This window comes from Delphinus delphis, chromosome 19 (assembly GCF_949987515.2).
Source record: "Delphinus delphis chromosome 19, mDelDel1.2, whole genome shotgun sequence".
NCBI classification, from domain to species: Eukaryota; Metazoa; Chordata; class Mammalia; order Artiodactyla; family Delphinidae; genus Delphinus; species Delphinus delphis.
Window position 1 is genome coordinate 48,932,566 of NC_082701.1, and position 19,302 is coordinate 48,951,867.

Here is a 19,302-nt window from a genome sequence, read left to right on the forward strand (position 1 = left end):
TATTTTATTTCATCTTTACAATAAACTCATCGGGCAGGTATGAGCTTTCCTCACTTTATAGCAGAGGAAAATGAGGCACAGAGAGGTGAAGGGACTCACTTGACATCACACAGCTTCTAAGAGGCAAGGGCCTGAGCCTGAATCTAGGCCTCTTCCAACCTCAGACCCTGAGTTCTTAACTAACGTGCTGTACATACCCTCAGTGTGCAGGTATAAGTATATTTTTCAAAAATGGGGTCAAAAGATACCTACGATTCTGGGACCAATGTGCATTTTTTTTCTTCTACCCATACTCCGTGGGCATCTTTCCATGTCAGTACATAAGGAGCTACTTGATTTTCCTACCAGTTGCAAAGAATTCCCCTGATGACTGTGTATCAATGTATGTCTGATCCTCTGTGGATGGACACCGGGATTTCTTCCAGTTTATTAGTATTACCAGAACACTAAGATGATCAACTATATATTGCCATCTTTGTATACTTCTCTGATTATTTCCTCAGGAAAATTACCAGGTCAATTTTCTTCTAACACTTTTATGTTTTTTTTTTTTTTTTTTTTTGTGGTACGCGGGCCTCTCACTGTTGGGGCCCCTCCCGTTGTGGAGCACAGGCTCCGGACGCGCAAGCTCAGCAGCCATGGCTCACGGGCCCAGCCGCTCCGCGGCATGTGGGATCCTCCCGGACTGGGGCACGAACCTGTGTCCCCTGCATCGGCAGGCAGACTCTCAACCACTGCGCCACTGGGGAAGCCCCACTTTTATGGTTTTAATGTTTACAATTAGATTGGGATTCATATGCCATCTCCAGTAGTTCACGTGTCCAGGGAGCAGGTGGAGGGCTTCCTGGATGTGCCGGGCACCAGCTGGTTCCATGAGAGTCCCAAAGTGCCAAGTAAAGGGGGCTCTGAGAATGGGGGTCAGGGGAGGAGGCTTCTGACCCAGCTCTGCCTCTGGCCTTCCTCCCTCCGGTCGTGGGGTAGGAGGTGGGTTGAGGCTGAGTCCAGGGCAAGGGGCCACATTCTCTATATGCACTTGCTCCTGCCTGCTCTGGAGATCCTCTCAGCCCCATGTCCTGGCCTCTGCAGATATTAATAATAATAGCAGTCACCATCACTGAGCGCCCCCCGAGATAGAGGCGCTGAGCATGCATTATTTCTGATCCTTCCAGCTCGGGATTGATTGTTGCCGATATTTTGTAGAAGGGGAAACTGAGGCTGTGGTATGAAGAGGAAATGGCCACAGAGGTTGCAAGTGGCAGAGACGGGGTGGAACTCAAGTTCAGGTCCCCCTTCTCTTAGTGTGGGGCTTTTTCCCCAGGGGAGGCTGCAGTCCTTCCCTGGCCTGCACATGTGTGCAACAGACATCACTAATGCCCTTCAGGGTGTCTGCTTCTCCTCGCCTCCACCCTCTTAAAGCTGGGCTTGGTCACGTGACTTGCTTTGGCCAATGACATGAGCAGAAGTGTGTCACGTGTGGGAAGACTCATTTACGACTGGGCGTGCCTTTCTGTGCTCTCCTTCCCTGCTTCTGCAAAACCGGAAGTCTCGATTCGAGATGCTGGCGTCATAAGGTGGCGTCTTTGAGTGACCGCCGTGGCCAGAGGCCCCTTCCTAGCTGTGTGTGAGTGAGGAATGAACCGTTACTGTTTTTTTTTTTTGTTTTTTTTTTGCGGTACGCGGGCCTCTCACTGTTGTGGCCTCTCCCGTTGCGGAGCACAGGCTCCGGACGCGCAGGCTCAGCAGCCATGGCTCACGGGCCCAGCCGCTCCGCTGCATGTGGGATCTTCCCGGACCGGGGCACGAACCCGTGTCCCCTGCATCGGCAGGCGTACTCTCAACCACTGCGCCACCAGGGAAGCCCTTTTTATTTCTTTCTTTTTTTTTCTTGCCGCTGCTTCCTCCCGCCTCAGGCGGCCCGGGGGGAGACAGGGAAAGGCAACCTCCCTCCCGCCTACCCACAGCCCAGGCCCTCCCTCCGCCGAGCCGACCTGGCGCCAGCCGGGCGACGGCCGCAGGGGTCCACAAGCCCGGAGACCGAAGGAGCCCGTTAGTGTTTTAAGATCATTTATTAAAACAGCAAAACTTACCTGATGCTTCCTGATACACCGTGTCACCTTGGCAACATCTCTTAACTACCTCTGGTCTCGGTTTTGGTGTGTTCAAAATGGGCACCCTCGTTCCTGCCCCACTGAGCCGTCTCAGAAAGGAATTTGGGTCTTAAATGAAAGCATAGCGGTGGGAGGACTCTGCGAGATGCTGTGCACTTGAAGTCAGGAGGGCAGGGACGTGCAGGATGCCGACTAAACCTTGGTCCAGGGGCAGTCTGGGTTTACCTCCTTCATGTCAGGACACGGCCTCAAGCTTGGCTAACAGGTGTGTTTCCTTTGGCAGGTGGCCCTCCTCCGGGCGGTGGTGCCCCCTGGCACCTTCGAAATGTCCTCAGCGACTCAGTGGAGAGCTCTGATGATGAATTCTTTGATGCTAGAGGTGAGTGAGTCTCATCGTCCCATCATTGTCTGGGTGACCTTTTTAGAAGCTCCAAGAAGGGGATCCCTGTTGGGAGTTAGTATCTCTCCCCACTCAGACACTGCAATTCCGTGCTTCCTTATTACCCAATCTGTGAGTCCCCTCAGGGCTGGGGCTCAGCATCCAGTCATTCACTCTTTGAGATATTTGCTGAGTCCCTACAATATTTCAGGCGCTTACCGTACTGCAGTAAACAGATAGGCGTGGCCACTGCCCTCATCAAGCTGCTAGTCTAGTGGGAGAGGCCAACATCAAACAATTACATAAAGGAAAATACAGTCACAAAGGGGAGCTAATACCCCTGAGTAAAAAGCACCAAGTGTTAATAGAAAGAGTGATGATGGGGGTGCCTGATTTAGGCTGGGGAGGTCCTTAATATCCTCTCTGCAGCACTGAGGGCAGGAGCTGGCTAGAAGAAGAGCGGGAGGAAAGAGCCTTAGGCAGAAGACGCAGCACGTATGATGGTGCTGAAGCAGGAAAGACGGGGCTTTCCAGGAACTGGAGGCCCATGCGGCAGGGGGAATGGAGAGATGAGCCTGCATGTGACCCAGTAGGTGACTCTCAAGATCAGCCCGCAGGTGGGAGGGGGATCTGGAGTGGAGATGTGGACGAGTTAGTTGCAGATGTTCAGGGGAGACAGGAGGGAGGGGAGGGCATCAGCTCTGCATTTCAGTGCTGGGTGCACGGCCTGCCTGCCGGACGTAGCAAGGGGCGCTAAGTGAGGATGGGAAAACAAGAAACGTTACAAGGATCGGAGAAGAGGACACCAGATGGGGTGGGCATTTCAGGCAGAGAGCACGGTCTCAGAGATGAGGATGTGCAGGGCAGGTGTGGGGACCAGTGGAAGGCAGAGTCTGCCTGGACATCAGGAGAGAGGACCCTCACAGTCATGCTGGCCTGGGCCATGCGGGGTTGGGTGAGACGCACAAGCCTAGGAGGGTCTCCAGGCTAGGAGGGCCCCCAAGTCTCACTTGGCTGGCTCAGCTCCACTCTGGGAAGTCACCGTATTTGGGGGATTGACTTACTCCTGGGATGGGGCCAGCTTTGAAGTACTGGCTGAATGGGGTCTTGAAAGAGAAACAGAGCATGCGCTGGCAAGACCCCAGGACCCAGAGCAGGACACTTGGGACATGGTCTCAGCCGTGCCATTGACTCGTTCTGTGATCCTGGGCAAGTCTTTCACTTGCTCTGGGCCTCAGTTTCCCTATCAGCTCTGTGCCTCCAGAAATGGAGACTGTATCCAGTTCAGGTGATTTTCGGGGAGGCACGGTGGGGGCGGGGCAGTGGAATGCTGCCCCAGCCTGAGCCTCCCCCTTTCTTGACTCTGGATGGAGTGCCCCCTCCCTGATGCTAACCCCAAACCAGCCCATTTGGGGCTTCTTTCCTGTCTCCCACTGGCGTCTGATTGGAGTGGCAGCCGGGGCTGACTTTCTCCATAGCAACGCACGCAAAGTGTGACAACAACGGCTTCAATATTTTCATGCTTAGAACACTTTCATTTAAAATACTTTTGCAGTTCATCAGGGCTCTGCATTCCCAGATGCCGATGATGGCTTCCCGCGGGAGGCGTCTGCGGGTGGCGCCGGTCAGCTCCGTCTCCATCCCCATGGGCCCTATGCACCTGCTTTCCTTTTGAGCAGCTGTGGATCCATCCTGCTTCCCTCCCTGCGGACCCTCAGCATTCTGTCCTCTGCCCCCATGATCTCACTGCTCTGTCTGCAGTTCCCAAACTGGCCTCCCCTCTCACTCCTCTCTTATGGGTGGCCCCACCTTCTCTTCTATTCCTTTGTCTCATCTCCTCCCCGCCCCCTCACTTCTGTCTCTCCTTCTCTCCACTATCCCAGGATCACACACTCTCCCATCTCTTTCCCTGTCTTCCACCTCTCAGCACTCCCTACCAGACCTCTGAACCTCACGTCTCTGAACCTTTCCTATGTCACCTCTCCCAGAGCATCTGTAGCTCTCAGCCCCAGGATCCGCCCACCTGCTGCTGGAACCTCTTTGGTTCTGCGTTGCCAACTCCTCACCTCCTGTCTGTTCCCTGTGGTCTCCCTGGACAAGGCTTTTGCATATTTCCTCCACTCAGGGCAGTAAGAGGTAAAGCCATCCTCCTTCTCTGCTCCCAAGGGCTTTCTCAGCATCTGGGGCCAGGCCATGAGTGTCTGGCTTTCTGGGCATGCTCTGAAGGGTCACCTCCCTGCCTCTGTTCTCCAGCCCAGGCTGAGCCCTGACCCTGGCCTGGGTGTGATCTCTGTCCCCACCTGCAACCTGCTGCCTCTGCAGTTCCACCTCCAGCCGTGGTGGAGCCACACTGTCAGGAGCAGAGGCCAGAGCATGGAAGGGACCTCTCAGGCTCACACAGCAAGGTGGGGGCAGAGGCGCTGGAGCCCAGGTCAGGCCTTTCTCTTCGACTTATTACTGAAAATGGGGCCCTCCTCCCTCCCTTTCTTCCTTAAGCTCCATCCCACTTGTCCAGCACTAGGGTTTACCTGGTGGGACAAGAGACCTTCATGGCTCATGGTCTAGTAGCAGAGGAAGACTCTTAGGCTCTGGGGGCTCTGGTTGTGTATGTAAGGCCTGGGAGGGACTGGGGGGAAGTCAGGGAGGAGTATGGAGCTATCCGGGACCATAACAATCCCCTGGGCAGGATGCCAGCTCCCCGGGCTGTGGCAGCAGGCATGGGGCCTCAGGGCGGCTGGTACCCGTGATTGGATGCTGCAGGCTCCCAGACCCAGAAGAAGCACCACTCCCCATCCTGTCAGTACAGTCAGAGGGTATCTGGGGAGCCACAGTCTAGCAAGGTTGGAGTGCAGAGTGAGGGAAACCCATGGTGTCCAGGAGGGGACATGGCTCAAACTCATGTCAGAGCTAGGGGGCCCTCTAGGTGTTTGAGTTCAACACCCTGACCTCATTTTACAGGCTGGAAAACTGAGGCCAAAGAACTGGGAAACTTGTTTAGGGTCCCACAGAGGGTCAGGCAGAGCAGCGGCTAGAATTCAGAGTCATTTATTTACTCTCTCAAGTATTTATTGGGTATCTGTCCATCCCCCTATTCCAGGTGTAGGGGATGCAGGGCAAGTGGACACTGTCGTAACCCCCATGGAGCTTACAGCTTAGTGGTGATGGGTGGGAAGACAATGTCCAAGCAAGCGAGCTCTATTGATAGTTTCCATAAATAAAATAATGCAGAGGAACAGACAGCTCACCAAAGAAGGTAGATAAATGAAAAATGAAAGGTGAAAGATGAAAATACGCTCAGCGTCGTTAGTTATTAGGAAAAGGTAAACTGAAGCCACAATGAGGTACTGCCTCACACTCATTAGAATGACTCATTGAGACAACTGACCAGGAGGAGGAGGAATTGGGACTTTGAAAGTCTGCTTGGTGGGAACGGACGATGGGGCAGCCATTTCGGAAGACAGACTGCAGCCTCTCAGACAGTTTATCATAGTTACAACTACCTTTCCACTCCTAGGTATCTACACAAGAGGTAAGCAAACATATGTCCACCTAAAGACATGTACCTGAATGTTTATAGCAGCTTCATTTATGATCGCCCCAAAGTGAAAACAACCCAAACGTACATCAATGGCTAAATGAATAAACATATTGCGGTACATTCATGTATTCAGTATTCATGAAATGCCGCTTGGCAATAAGAAGGAATGAACTGATACACACAACAATACGGATGAATCTCAAAATAACTGTGCTGAGTGAAAAAGAGTCAGACTGAGAAAGAGTGCATATTATGATTCCATTTATAGAAAACTCTAGAAAATGCAAACGAGTCTATGGCAACAGGAGCAGATCAGTGGTTGCCTGGAGGTGGGGAGGAGGGATCAAAAGGGACAGGAGAAGACTTCTCGGTGCGATGGATATATGTCCACTATCTTGATTAGGGTGATGGCTTCCTGGGTGTGCACCTATGTCAAAACTTACCAAATTGTACTTTTTAAAAATTAAAAAAAAAATTGTATTTTTTTTTTTTTTGGCCGCACTGCGCAGCTTGCAGGATCTCAGTTCCGTGACCGGGGATTGAACCCGGGCCCTCGGCAGTGAGAGCGCCGAGGCCAACTGCCGGACTGCCAGGGAACTCCCAAATTGTACATTTTAAATATGTGTAGTTTATTGAATGTCAGTTATAGCTTTAGTAATGCCGTTAAAAAAGAAATGGAGGCACTCCCCCCCAGTATAACATAAGGGACTGTGGTAAGAGTGGCTGGGCAATTGGGAGGCCCCCAGCAGGTGTGGCCTTGACCTGAGAGCCGAATCGCAAGAAATGAGCCAGGTGAGGGTCTGGGGGAATAGTGTTGTGGACAGTGGGAACAGCCAGTGTGAAGCTTTTATGGGAGTAGTGAATAGGAAGGCTGGTGTGGCCAGAGTGAGCGAGGGGGGCACCTGCTCAGCGCTGTGCAGGAGGGCAGACCCGGCCCAGTAGCCTCTGGACGTGCTTCCTGCCCAGGCTCTGGAGTGGCCCTGTGTGCCCCTGCTCCTGCACCAGGACACCAGAGGCTCAGAACTCAGGATCTCTGAGCGTACGGGGAAGTGGCGCAGGTCGTCTGGGGTCAGAGCAGCCAGGTTTTCCTCAGGGCTGGGGCAGTGACTAGCTACTGTCTGACCTCAGGCGAGTCTTGAGCCTCTGGGCCCCGGGTCCCCCCTCTGGAGCACAGCAGGGGTACAGGCTTTGTCTCGTGGCTGGAGTGGAGGATATCGCTTTGGGAAACTGGGCAAAGGAGCCCTCAGAGAAGCAAAGCACAGGTGTGTCGCTGACCCCTGACCCTCCCTCTCATTGGGGGAGGGGACGTAGAGAAGCAAATGCCAAGGAGCTGCCCCAAAGGCTTCTGGGAATGGGCTGAGTGGGGACCCCCTTGTGATGAAGAGAGGGTGGTGGTACGGCCGTAGGTGGGGCATGGAGCGAGCGGTCCCCAGTCGGGGAGGTTAGCAATCTTGTGTCCCAGAGGCCCCAGAGCAGCACATATCTGGTCCGTGGAGAGACTGGCCTGTTGGCCTCAGGCAAGGAGTGCTGGAGGGACCTGGACCGGCTGATGGCCGAAGGTGACCGAGCCCTCAGCTCCATGAGCTGCAGGTGAAGCCTGCCTAGCACGGGACAAGGAGGTTCCCCGCTTTGAAGTCCTGTGGGTCCAGCAGACACAGAGGCCCCAGGGTAGGAAGAAAGGCTTTCGCTGTATCCAGGTTTTGTTCCGGGTCGGAGTCAGTCTGAGGTCAAGGCCAGGGGCGTGGTACTGGTGGGTGAGGCTGAGCCTGGCACCTAGAATGGGCAGGGACTGGGGCTCAGGGGGGTCGAAGTAGATGCAAAAACTCTGTCGCACCAGGGGTCACCAGGGTTGAGCATTGGCACATAGGGAACAGTCACCAGGAGTCAAAAAGCAAAGTCAATAACCAGGACGTTTATTCAGATAAAGCCCTTCGCGGCCTTTGGCCTCCACTGGGAGTCTCCAACTACAGTGAGGGGAAACTGAGCGGAGGCTCAGAGCTGAGGCACACGTCTCCCTGGTTCTCCTGAGTGACTCCAAAAGGAGATTTCTCAGCTGCTGCGTGTGTGTGTGTGTGTGTGTGTGTGTTTCTTGCTGCCACTCAGGGGACAAGCCCATTGTTGCCAGGGTGAAGATCTAAGGCTGAGTACTGAGCGCAGGGGCAGAGGAGCGGCCCAGAGAAGGAGAGAAATCTCGTCTGTGAGGTGGGGGGCCGGGGAGCGGCTGGAGAGACAGGCAGGCTGAAGCCTGGGGCGGGGGGTGGGGGGAGCAGCAGAGAGTGCAAGGAAGCCAGGGAAAATACAAGAAAGCAGAGAGGGAAAGAGAGCAAGAGAGACTCAGAGAGGACGGGAGAGAGGGACACATACACACACACCAAGAGAGACACCAAGAGAGCCACACCAAGAGAGTTGAAAGAGAGACAGTGACCCAGGAGAAAGAGAGATCAGAGACACCAAGAAGGCCTGCAGAGGTGGAAAGCTCCGAGGGGCAGGCACCCAGAGAAACCCAGAGAAGAGATCAAGAAAGAGACACATCCACCCAGAGAGAGGAGAGAGACAGGTTCTGGGATAAAGACAGAGCGAGAGCAAAGAGTAATTGTGATCGAGGCCCAGAGGGAGGGACAGACACGGCAGAGAGCCTGAGACAGAGAAACCCCAGGACCCAGAGGGACGGAGATCAGTGGAAAGGGACCTGGGTCAGGGATGGGCATCAAGCAGGGAGGAACACGGGGAGAGTCTGAGAGGAGATACATTTCCTAGAGAGAGAGAGACAGAAGGCCGAGAGGGAAGGATGGAGGGGGGTCACGCAGATACAAGGAAGAGGGAGAAGATGCTGAAGCCTCTCGGGGTTCTGATAGCCTCACATACACCGTGAGAGAGGGATCACGCATTATAGAAGAGCCAGGATCTAGGACGTGCAAGCACCTGCTGCCTACCCGGCGCTGGGCCAGGAGCCCCAGCTCACTCATCTGACTGTGTCAGTTTCCCGCTGTGTGTTTTCACAAAGCTGAATTCCTACAGGATGGAGGTCGTGTCTCACACTGCGTACAGCAGCTCCTCAGGAAGCCCTCCATTGTAGAATGAATGTTAAATGAACAAGCAGAAAACTGCACGCTTGGGTAACTGAGCCAGGAGACATAGGCACTCAAGGTGGGCTACAGGCTGACCCTGACGACCCCGCTCCGAAGCTGGGACAAAATGACATTGGGGTAGGCAGCAGCATAGCTGGAACTGGGGCATAACTCCACGTGCTCTGGTGGTGGTGTTAATGGTGGTACCATCATCTTCCTGTGCTGTTATGCACATCTGTGCTCCCGCCGTGTGCTAGTCGTGCTTGTACACACTTTACCTTCATTGTCTCGTTATCTGATTGAATCCTCACAGCAATTCTAGGACGTGGGCATTACTGTGATGTCCTTTTATAGATGAGGAAATGGAGGCTCATAAAACATAAGTTACTGTCCAAGGTCGGATAGCTAGCAGATGGTGGATCCAGGATTGAAAAGAGTCGATCTAACGCCAGAACGGAGCTCTTAACCCCCGGTGACCCTGCTTCCCCAAGAATAGTACTACCTGATACTTGTTTACAGCATTCTGGCTTGTGTAGCCTTTTCAAATTTACTATGTCAGTCGTCCTCATGAAAGTTTGCTAGAAAGAGTTGTGGAACCAGAGCTGTTATTCCCACGGAAGCAATAAGAGAAGAGGAACAGCTGAGGGACATCTGTAAAGGTACAGGCTCCCATGTAGCAGCTCAGGACTGGAACCCAGTCAGGGCTCTGCCCAGAGCATGACGCTGCCTAGAGGTGTAAACCGTGCCCAGATGGAACACACCGGGTTCAGGAAATTGTCTGGTGGCGTGTGGTGCTTGGGCAGCCAATACAGGATGTCCAGGACAGGCAGGCCATCAGGAGGGCAGGATTTTAGGACTCTTGAAATAGTATATCTGGGTTTAAATCCTGGCTCTAGCCAGTGACCTTCGGCAAGTTACTGAACTATTCCATGCTTCAGTCTCCTTGTCTATAAAATGGAGATATGTACTTTTTTAGAATTGTTATGAAAATTAAATAAATTTGTGTTTGTAAAACACTTCTAACGACCTCAGTGCATACTAAGGATTTGGTAAGTGGTGTTAAGTAGATCACATAAAATAATCAAATAAGGCAGGAGGAGGTGTCCCAGCCAGAAATGGGGTCTGGATGACTGAGCTTGAGTGGTTCTGAACTCTGGACAGATCCCCAAGCTTTAGATTCACCATATTGGTTCCATGTGCTCTGTCAAGTTCTTTGGCAGTGAAATGGGTCTTATCTCTTTGTTCTCGGTTACGATGAGCTTAAGAATTCTCCTCACGACCCTTTAATGTCTGCTCTATGAGAAAAGGCACAAAGGTCTTCACCAGGAAGGCCTGTCTCTTTAAAGAGAGAGAGGGGGTATTCCTGTGGGTTTGTTCTTGAGGAAATGTCCCTTTCGGGGATGAGGGACTGCACCAGATATGTGTAATTGATGTGTGGGACCCAGGGGCTTGTGTTCAGTGTGTTAGGGAATATGACCTCACCAATTCCTCTGAGCTCAGACTGGGAAAGGGCAAGGATAGAGACAGGGTTGAGGGGAGGACTAAAGGGAGAATGGAAGCATTAAGAGGTTCATAACCTTGAGATGTGGGTTAAGGGTTCCATATAGCTTAAGGCTTGCTTAGAGGCAGAAGTCTTCTGCTCTCTCAGTTACTCCAGAGCCGCTCCTACACCACTCAAATCCTGATCTGCTCAAACAAGGATGGCAACTCACTCCTCACGTGAAGAAGTAACCTTAATGTCTCCCATCTGTAAGCACCCCCTGTGCACCAAGGTCTTTATATTCATTATCTCTCCTTTAATCCTTACAACAATGCTATGATTAGACATTGCCAGTCCCATTTTACTGATAGGAAAACTGAGGCGCAGAGAAGCCAAGTAACTCACCCAAAGAAAAACTGCCACCTGGTGGTAAGGCTTTACTTTTTCTTCCCAAACACACTGCCTTTCAAGAAATGCCACTCTGAGTGCTAGGAGTGGAGCCTTCCGTGAGTTTTCAGCCTCTCTCATGACTGTTCCCTTGTTACTTTTTTTGGCTGTAACATGTGGAGACCCAGTAGGGTATAACAACAATGCCTTCTTGCAATGAAAAATTCCTGGATGTCTTATACCTGTCTGTAACTATAGACACCTTCAATAGTTGACCTCTTCCTCAACTCAAAGGAAGAAATAAATACTCCCTGAGACATAGGCTTCTGTCAGGGCTACCTCTACACGGCCCTGCCGACTCATGCCCATCTTTATTTCTTTCCACAGAGGAGGTGGCCGAGGGGAAGAACGCCATCCTCATTGGGATGAGCCAGTGGAATTCAAATGACCTGGTGGAGCAGATCGAGACCATGGGGAAACTGGAGGAGCATCAAGGTAAGGTTCTGCTTCTCTCCTGGCTGGGTGTGTACATGTGTGTGTTGCGGACAGTGCGCAGTTTGAAATGACGGCAATTTGGGGCTAGAACCTGGGTTTTCTACGAAGAGTCATCTATCTGTCTGGGAACTTCGCCTACAACCCCTGAATTCTATGACCTGCAGGAATCCTCGTGGGGACTTCTGCAGGGTTTTCTGTGGCAGAAAAACTCTAGGATACTTCAACAGAGCTTCCTGTGTTCATTGGATGACCACCCAGGAGCATGGGTAATTAAGGGCAGGCGGCAGGGTCCAAGCTCCTTGGAATCTGCTAGTTAATGTAGGGTAGCAACTGGAAAGCCTTTGGGAATGGGCAGGGGAGAGGGGCAGCAGTTGGGGTTGTAACTTCCTTTGGTCGAATTGTTGAAGAAGGTTATGGCTGGGGATTCGCCCAGAGGCTTTTTAAGGAGGGGAGTTTTGACCAGGAGCTTAATCAGCAGACAAAGCAGGCATATTCTTTTAGGCATCCATCCTTCTGTCCATCTGACCATTTCATGTTATGAACAGAATGTTCGTTGAGCATCTACTATGTATCAGTGCTTGGTAGGAGGGGCCAAAGGTGATTTAGCTGAGGCTTCTGCCTTGTGATGTGTCACAGAGTGTAAGTCAAAACATAAAGGGGTCAACCCTTAAACTGAGGGTTGTTGGGCCCAGAGGGGAGAGGCAGGAATTTTAGAAGGAGGCAAGAGAGGGGGTCTCAAGGAAGCATTCTTGACAATGAACCTATGGACCCAGGCTTCACAAGGCAAGTGGAGGATGGAACCAAGGAGCTTATAAAATGTGAGATGGCATATGGGGAACCTGAGGCTCAGAGAGGGGCTGTAGTTGACTAAGGTCACACAGGAGGGAGAAGCAGAGCTGGGGCTAGAACCCTATCCAGGACCCAGGGTGCCTCTGCTTCTGTTAGCTTTTTCTGTCCCTCGTCCCCACCCAATATATCACTCCTCCTACTTCCCGTCCTTCCCATCTCCTCTTTTCCTTCCTCTCTTGGCCGCATCTTTCCTGTCATGGTCTGGGCCAGGCTACCTATCAGGAGACGCTCAGTGAGACAGTCCTGGCCTAGCTCAAGAGCATGACCATTTTGGTGTTGACCATCTTGGCGGTAGCTGTCTTAGCCCAGCATCTGTTCCTTTTCTTACCCTCCCCCATCCCGGCCTCCTTGGTTCAGAGCCCGCCCCATACCAGCTTGCCCATCCTGAGAAATGGACAGGCCTGGGATGACTGTTCCATTTTACAAACGAAGCACCCAAGGCTCAGAGGAGCTGCATCTTGCCCAAGGTCCTCCAAGTTGGGGGCAGCATCACACTTAGATCTTCAGTCTCCTGATTCCCAGACCAGGGCTTTGCTTCCCAAATTGGACCAAGGCTCAGCACAGTTCTGAGCCCCGGCAGAGTCAAGTCCGAGCAACCCAGAGTCTTAACGGCAAGGCCCTCCTGGGCCACTGTCACATTCACAGAACGAGTGGGCTCTGAGTCTGGTACCCAAGACCAGTCCAGAGGAAATTTCCCAGTCTTCCCTGCTACTCATTTGCAGATGGACCCTTTGTCTACTCTTTCCTTCACCCCAGGAACCCGGAGGGGGCCCAGAAGGGGTCATGGACTCCAAGTGCTTCCCTGGGACAATGCTTGGAGTGATGAAAAGACAAACCGAGACTTGTACTCACCACCCATCTGGCCATCCCCTCCCATCCCAACCCGCGCTTGTCTGCCAAGGAATGTGTGACTCAGACACAGTGTGAGCTAAGGAGGAGGTGAGTGAGAAGCAGTGTGAGCTGGGAGGGCAGGGGAGGAGGAGGCAGATGGAGGTCGATGGGCAAGGCTGAAACCGTAGCTTTGGAATCTAAGAGGTCTGGGTTTGAACCTTGGCCCTGCCACCCCATGGCTTTGTGGCCAGGAAAGTCACATCGCCTCTCAGAGCCTCAGTTTCTTCATCTGCAGAATGGGGCTAGCACACAAATTGCACACATTAAATGAGCTGATACTTGCAAAGTGCCTTCAGTGCCTGGTCATTATAACGTGGGAAGGGGGAAAGAAGAGTGAAAGGTCTTTCGCAAACACAGTTCTAACAAATGCATCATGGAGCTCATGAGAGGTCGGATTAGGGGCAGTGGCTTGCCTGAGTCCAAGAATTGATGCTGTTTCCTCCCAGTATGAAATGGGGAGCCAGAGGGAGAGAGAGAGAAGGAGGGGTGAGGAAGAGGAAACCAGCCGTGTGTCTGGCTCCTTCTGAGTCCCATTCCCCTGTGGATTCACGATGTGGATTCCCACAGCATGGCAGAGCACACACGCCGATTTCATTCATTCCAGCAGCCACTTCTGGAGCCGAGACGTGGGCTCAACCCAGGATGGTGGGGAAATAAAGAGAAGCAGGCTGGCCTTGTTACCTCTGTAGGAGCTCACAGCAGACAGGAAGAGGATCGTGGCCGCGGCTACAGTGCAATAAGACAGGCTGAGTCAGGGGCCTGAGGAGAGAGCCTCTGGGGACTCTTTTGGGGAGAGGAAGTTCTAAAAACACTTTCTGGAAAAGGCTGCAATCAAAATTGGTGTTATAGATCGAGCTCTGCCCCTGCCTCCTTCCACATTCCTGCCCTTAAACGCAGGGCTCACTGCAGAGACAGCCCCCGCCACGGTTCAGGCCCTGGCCAATCACAGCTACCCCTGGTGATGACCCCCAAGTTCATCTCTAGCCGAGACCTACCCCCTGAGCTCCAGACTCATATTCTCAGGAGGCTCCTACTTGCCTGTACCTGGACATCTCAAAACCACTTAATGCTCTGCAAGTTCCAAATGGAGCTGAGCTTCTTCCTTCTGAACCTTACTTATGTCTATGGCCCATCTTGAATCTCAGTCATTTGGAGCCTGTGTTGCATAGGTACGTTCAGGCTGCTCTGGTATCTCCAGTTCTTGAGGGCGCGAATTCTGGTATGTGTGTGTGCATGTGTGTGTACCTGCGCAGATGCTACCTGTACCTCATGGGTTTTGTTTCTTCATTTTTTTTTTTTTTTTTTTTTTTTTTGCGGTACATGGGCCTCTCACTGTTGTGGCCTCTCCCGTTGTAGAACACAGGCTCCGGACGCACAGGCTCAGCAGCCATGGCTCATGGGCCCAGCCGCTCTGCGGCATGTGGGATCCTCCCAGACCGGGGCGTGAACCCGTGTCCCCTGCATCAGCAGGTGGACTCCCAACCACTGCGCCACCAGGGAAGCCCGTTTCTTCATTTTTTATTGTGAACTCATCTTGGTCAACACCCCACCCTTTTCTTTTCTATGGGAATCTTGTGTCCCCCAGGTCTTGAAAACATCCTTCTAGTGATTGGTCTTGTGTCTCTGCTGCGCCTGAGTGTTTCACTAATTGTGGACATTTTATATGCTAAATTTACAGCTTTGCGGTTCCATTCTCCTTGAGTGGTGTAAATTTAGACCCCACACCCATAGGTGGCAAGGGCTTAGGGTTTTAATTACGCATGTGTGACTTTTTTCTTTCCCACTGTCTATGAATGGTTTTTTGGCTACTTCCCCGGAAGACTTTTTTTTTTTTTTTTTTCCGGTATGCGGGCCTCTCACTGTTGTGGCCTCTCCCATTGCGGAGCCCAGGCTCCGGACGTGCAGGCTCAGCGGCCATGGCTCACGGGCCCAGCCGCGCCACGGCATGTGGGAACTTCCCGGACCGAGGCACGAACCTGTGTCCCCTGCATCGGCAGGCAGACTCTCAACCACTGCGCCACCAGGGAAGCCCTTTTTTTTTTTTTTTTTTAATGTTTCTTTATGGGTGGAGCAGCCCTTCACGGATCCCTACTACACAGGGGGCGCTGCTCTAGCTCCTCACCTTCCACAGGCTGAGGCCAAGTCTGTGGAGTTAACAGCAATACTGTTCTCAGCCTCTAGCCCTGGAGCCTTTATCCATCTGAGTCTTCCAGGGCTCTTCTCTACATTAGCTTCTGCTTTTGTGTCTGGATTGTAGTTCCCTCTTTGTTTCTGGCACTTGTATATTATCCATTCTTTATTTTGAGCTCGGTTACATATTTACTTTTTTTTTGGATATTTATTGCCCAGTATTTTTTTTTTAATATTTACTTATTTATTTGGTTGCACCAGGTCTTAGTTGTGGCGGGCGGGCTCCTTAATTGTGGCATGCGGACTCTTAGTTGCGGCGTGCATGTGGGATCTAGTTCCCGACCAGGGATTGAACCCGGGCCCCCTGCATTGGGAGCGCGGAGTCTTACTCACTGCGCCACCACGGAAGTCCCTATTGCCCAGTATTTTCATGGAAAGGGGTCCTTTGGCATCAGCTCAGTCCACCTTATTATTATTTTTACAATTGCTTGTCTTGTTATTTTTATTTAGTGTTTTAAAAAATTTGGTAAAATATATAAAACTTACCATTTTAGCCATTTTCAAGCGTACAGCTTAGTGGCATTAATATATTCACACTGTTGTGCAATCATCACCACCAGGATGAAGAAGCTCCAGAACTTTTTCATCCTCTCAAACTGAAACTCTGTCCCCATTAAACAATAACTCCCCATTCCCGCCTTCCCCCAGCCCCTGGGAACTGCCGTTCTACATTCTGTTCCTATGAACTTGGCCACTCTAGGTGCCTCATATAAGTAGAATCAGGCAGAATTTGTCTTTTTATGTCTGGCTTGTTTCACTTAGCATGTCTTCAAGGGTCATTCATGTTGTTACATGTGACAGGATTTTCTTCCTTTTTGAGGCTGAATAATATTCCATCGCATGTATCTACCATGTGTTGTTTATCCATTCATCTATTGATAGACATGTTTTCACCTTTTAGCTATTGTGAATAATGGTGCTATGAACATTGGTGTACAAATAACCATATTATTTCCTGAATACATTCTTCCTCTGTTTTTTTGGCCACGGCTTGTGGCGTATGGGATCTTAGTTCCCTGACCAGGGATTGAACCCGTGCCTTCGGCAGTGAAAGCGCAGAGTCCTAACCACTGGACCGCCAGGGAATTCCCACTTGAATATATTCTTGTTGTAAATAAACAAACAATACAAATAAACCATCAATACAAATAAACCAGTCTTCCTTATCTACTGCTTCAATTGCAGACCTCACTTCAAAGTATATCAACATGGAGGGTATCTCTCTAGAGATAGACATTAGATGTCATTGTTGCAATTTAACTTATTTTTTCCATTTCATAGTAGATCTAGGAGAGCTTTTCCTGTGAGTATTTATAGAGTTGACTCATTATTTTTACCTGTACTATAGTATTCTCTATAATAGATGTACCATAATTTATCTAACCACTGTGTAGTGATAAACATTGGAATTTTTCATCATTAAAACAATGATACATGGGTTAAGAGTATAAGCATTGAAACCTGTAATAGATACTGCTAAACAGTTTTCCAAAAAGATTGTGCAAATTTATATCCACACCAGCTGTGGATTAGGTGAGCCATTTCCCCACAGTGTCACCAGACTTGATATCATCAACTTGACGGATGAAGACATTTTCTTGTTTTGCTTTGTCCTTACTTGACTGCTAGTGAGAGCAATCATCTTTCCATAATGTGTTGCCCAACTCCATTTTCTTTTTCTCTGAGTTTCTTAATCATGCTTTTTGTTCATCTTCTACTGAATTGTCTTTTTCTTCTTGGTTTTTAGGAGCTCTTTCCCTGTATTTTGGTTATAAATTATTTGTCTGCTGTGTATTTGAAATCTTTGTGTCTTGAATTCCTGCCACTTGGCTGAATTTTCTTATTTTCTAATAGTTTGTCAGTTAATCTGTTGGGTTTATTTCGGTAGAGTGTCACATTGTTTACAAATCTCAACAGTTATATCCTTGCCAATATTTACCCAGCTTACTTATTTTTCTTATTAAATTGCATTGCACAGGATCTCCAGATAGATGCTGAGTGGTAAGAGTGATCCAGGCTTTCTTATTTGATCTTGACTGTAATGCTGTAATCCCCTCCCTCTTCTCCTCCCACCCTTCCCCCTCCCCTTTCCTCCTCCCCCTCCTCAGTTAAGTGTATTGAGGTATGATTTACATTAGGTAACATTCACCCTGGTTTTTTTTTTTTTTGGCCATGCCTCGGCCTGGCCTGGGGGATCTCAGTTCCCAGACCAGGGATTGAACCCACGCCCCCTGCAGTGGAAGCGTGGAGTCTTAACCAGTGGACTGCCAGGGAAGTGCCAGCGTTCACCTTTGTAGTGTATGTTTTTTTTTTTTTTGCTGTACGCGGGCCCCTCACTGTTGTAGCCTCTCCTGCTGCGGAGCACAGGCTCCGGACGCGCAGGCTCAGTGGCCATGGCTCATGGGCCCAGCCGCTCCGCGGCACGTGGGATCTTCCCGGACCGGGACACGAACCCGTGTCCCCTGCATCGGCAGGCGGACTCTCAACCACTGCGCCACCAGGGAAGCCCTTAGTGTATAGTTTTCACCGCTGCTTCTTAAATTCCATGACTTCCTCTTGGATTTACTTCCTCTGTTAATTAGAATGTCTCCTCAAGTAATTCTTTCAGGTAGGGACTGTCAGGTAGGGATAGTCATTTTCCAAGCCCTTGCATTTCTCAGCATGTGTTCATTTTGCCTTTACACCTTTTGGAATAATCGTATTCCAAACTATCTCTGAAGACATTCCTCATGGCCTTCTCGCATTTGGTGTTGTTGGTGAGAAGTCTGAGGCAAATGTGTGGGTAATCTGTTCTTCCCTCTTGTTGAAGCTTTCAGTTTTTAAAAGCTTTATTCTTTGCATTCTGAAGTCACAGCCAAGTTTGCAGATGAGGTTTTGTTGTTTGCTGTGTCTGAACCTAGTGTCCTCTTTTTTTTTTTATTACTGTGACATTTTCTTTTGATTATTTCTTCAAGTATTTCTTTCACTATGTTTTCTCCTTCCAAAACTTAGATAGTTGCTGGAACCACGTCTCAGCTTGCCCTGCCTATTCTTATTTCTTGGTTCTTGCTGGGTTCTGGAAGTAGTCCTTTGTTCCAACTCATCAACAGCTCCCCAACTTCTCTCTTCTTTGGCTGTTTCCGTTCTTCTGATCAACTCTTCTTTTTTTTTTTTTTAACAATCATCTTTTCATTTTCATGTGCTCTGGTTGGTTCTTTTTCATAACAATCTGATACGGATTCACAGATGTCATGGACTCATTCCATGCTTTTTAGAGTCTCTATCTCCTTGTTCTTTTAAGTTTCAGTTTTCTGGTCTGTCAGAAGTGGATGGGAATAGACCACACACACTTCAGATTGGATTAATTACCCAAAGACCCATAAGTGAGATTATAACATGGAGCAGGATCGAGCTTGGTTCTAATTGTCTAAGGAAACACACAGCTGTCATTAACGTTGTCCAAGTAAAGCAGGTCTTGCCAAATTCTTTTTTAAATTGAGACATAATTCACATATCATAAAATTCACCCTTTTTTTTTTTTTTTTTTCCGGTATGCGGGCCTCTCATTGTCGTGGCCTCTCCCGTTGCGGAGCACAGGCTCTGGACGCGCAGTCTCAGCGGCCATGGCTCACGGGCCCAGCCGCGCCGCGGCATGTGGGATCTTCCCGGACCGGGGCACGAACCCGTGTCCCCTGCATCGGCATGCGGACTCTCAACCACTGCACCACCAGGGAAGCCCCTAAAATTCACCCTTTTAAAGTGTACAGTTTTATGGTTTTAATATATTTTTGAAGTTGTGCAATTATCACTATTATCTAGCTGTGAAACATTTTTGTCACTCCCCCCAAAAACACCCCATACCCATGAGCAGTCAATCCCCATTTTCCTATCCCCAAGCCCCTGGAATTTCATATACATGAAGTCAAACAATGTGGTCT

General features: G+C 50.3%; 1 protein-coding gene across 1 annotated transcript in view; it reads left to right on the plus strand.

Annotated features, from left to right (window-relative positions):
- Positions 1–19,302, plus strand: part of PITPNM3 (PITPNM family member 3) — a 90,065-nt gene that overhangs the window by 15,371 nt on the left and 55,392 nt on the right. The window contains exons 2-3 of the mRNA XM_059997811.1: positions 2,392–2,487; positions 11,348–11,455. Of these exons, the coding sequence (XP_059853794.1) occupies positions 2,392–2,487; positions 11,348–11,455 (204 nt within the window). The remainder of the gene's footprint in view (positions 1–2,391; positions 2,488–11,347; positions 11,456–19,302) is intronic.